General features: G+C 43.4%; 1 protein-coding gene across 1 annotated transcript in view; it reads left to right on the forward strand.

The window, feature by feature from the left end:
• The first annotated feature begins 753 nt into the window (after positions 1–753).
• The window catches only part of mylpfa (myosin light chain, phosphorylatable, fast skeletal muscle a), a 3,529-nt gene continuing 2,405 nt past the window's right edge, over positions 754–1,877 (forward strand). Inside the window, exons 1-2 of the mRNA XM_035655222.1 lie at positions 754–826; positions 1,540–1,638. Of these exons, the coding sequence (XP_035511115.1) occupies positions 824–826; positions 1,540–1,638 (102 nt within the window). The 5' untranslated portion in view covers positions 754–823. The remainder of the gene's footprint in view (positions 827–1,539; positions 1,639–1,877) is intronic.

The following is a 1,877-nucleotide window of genomic DNA, read 5'->3' on the forward strand; positions in this document are numbered from 1 at the left end:
TGTAAGCATGCATATCCGAAGATAATTATCTTTTATTTTATCCCAGTTATTTTTAATATTGCCACAGATATCCGTTCCTCCATATTGTTTGTTGTGTGAAGAGATATTTATATTAATATTTGGAACGATGCTTTCATGCAATAGTACATATTTGGTGTCACCACGGAGTCCGTCATTACATCTGTGGGAAAATCCCAAATCTGACATTAGCATCACTACTTTGTCACTTAACTTAAAATAAGAAAGCCAAGCTGTGCACATACAGGGTAAAAGCTGCATCAGTCGCTGAGGGTATAGATTGCTTGTGTCTCGGGTCTGTAATATCGCAATGGACATCACAAACCAAAAATAAAGTGAGCGAGTGGCCGCTGTGCCTCCCTGCAGGCAGATGGAGGTGGACAGCAGGAGGGTGGAGAGACAGTGTCCAGTGGTCCAACAAGCATCTATGTCCCGAATGTCCTTATTAGTCCACGTGGGACTGCAAAACCTGCAGCGTGGTCCCCCAGCTATCAGGTTTACTTAATTCCAAGACTCCTGGGTCTATTTCTGATCTCCTGTAAGGTGATATGCTGTACCGCCATTCTGTCTCCTCCACTTTTGCCATCCGTCCATCCTTGATCATCCTCTCTCTCTCTCTCTCTCTATCTCTCTCTCTCTCTCTCTCTGCCTCTCTCTCTTTTTATCCCCCATCCAAACTTGAGGCTGTGGCTAAAGTTAGATTGGGCTGCGTTGGTATATAAGCCCCCGGGGATGAACGTATAACGCGGCTTCACACTATCTTCTCCTTCTTGATCATCCCAACCTCCACTCAAACCGTCTCAAGATGGTGAGTACCAGGGTTCCCACATCTCTGCACTCTGCTGGTGGAAACATCTACAGGGGGATCAAACCAAACCCTATGGATTAACTCCACTTTTCTGATGCATTTTTTGGGGGGTCTAAGCTTGAAACAATATTAACAAAAATATGGGAGCTTGCAGTAGATGAAGTGATTCTGGACTTTTTTTTTGGTGGATTTTTTTTTTTTTTTGCAGTTCTTGGTGATGCAGTTTCTAAGGATGCTTGGGTGCTAATTTGTTGTTAAATTCTAGTTTGCATGTAAATCTCAAACATCTGCAGGGCCAATTTCAGGACAAGAAGATAAAAAATGTCTTAACCTGTGGCATCTGCTAGAGCAATGGTTCCCAACCTGGGGGGTGGTCAAGACCTGTTTAAGGGATAACAAGATACATCTAAGGGGTCGGGACATGATTGATGGGACAGGAAAGAAGAAAAATATTGTTCTGTTACACAAAATGTTTTCAGTCTTTCCTCTAAATTTAGTTTTTGTAGTAAAACAATGAAAACACATGAATTTCATAGGAAAAAAATACTCTTTATAGTGGATATATGAGGGTATACTTTAGTTAATCTTAAGGCGTCACAAGCCAAAAAAGGTTGGGAATCTCTACTTGTACAGCGCTCTGTAGCATCACTGTGAGTTTTAGCCAGAAGCTAACTGACTTACTTGAAGATTGCACTCCTGTGTTTGTCCTCCAGGCACCAAAGAAGGCCAAGAGGAGGCAGGCAGCAGGAGACAGCGGCTCCTCCAACGTGTTCTCCATGTTTGAGCAGAGCCAGATTCAGGAGTACAAAGAGGTGAGGTTTTCCCACCCACACAGTGATACTCCATCCCTACAGGAGACATCCCTTTTTTCCCCCTACTGTATGAGCATCACTCTCGGCAGCCCCGGGAAGCGTTAAACATCTGTGTTACCTCTGGTTAGTTAAAAACAGACGTAAAGATCCTCACATTCTTGGAGGCCGTAACCAAAATTAGAGTTTGTTTAAGCTCTCAGGTTGCATTTTCACAGCAGTTGCTATTTTGCGTTGCCCCC

Source organism: Morone saxatilis, unplaced genomic scaffold (assembly GCF_004916995.1).
Source record: "Morone saxatilis isolate NCDOM2014 unplaced genomic scaffold, NCSU_SB_2.0 Contig14, whole genome shotgun sequence".
Lineage (NCBI taxonomy): Eukaryota > Metazoa > Chordata > Actinopteri > Moronidae > Morone > Morone saxatilis.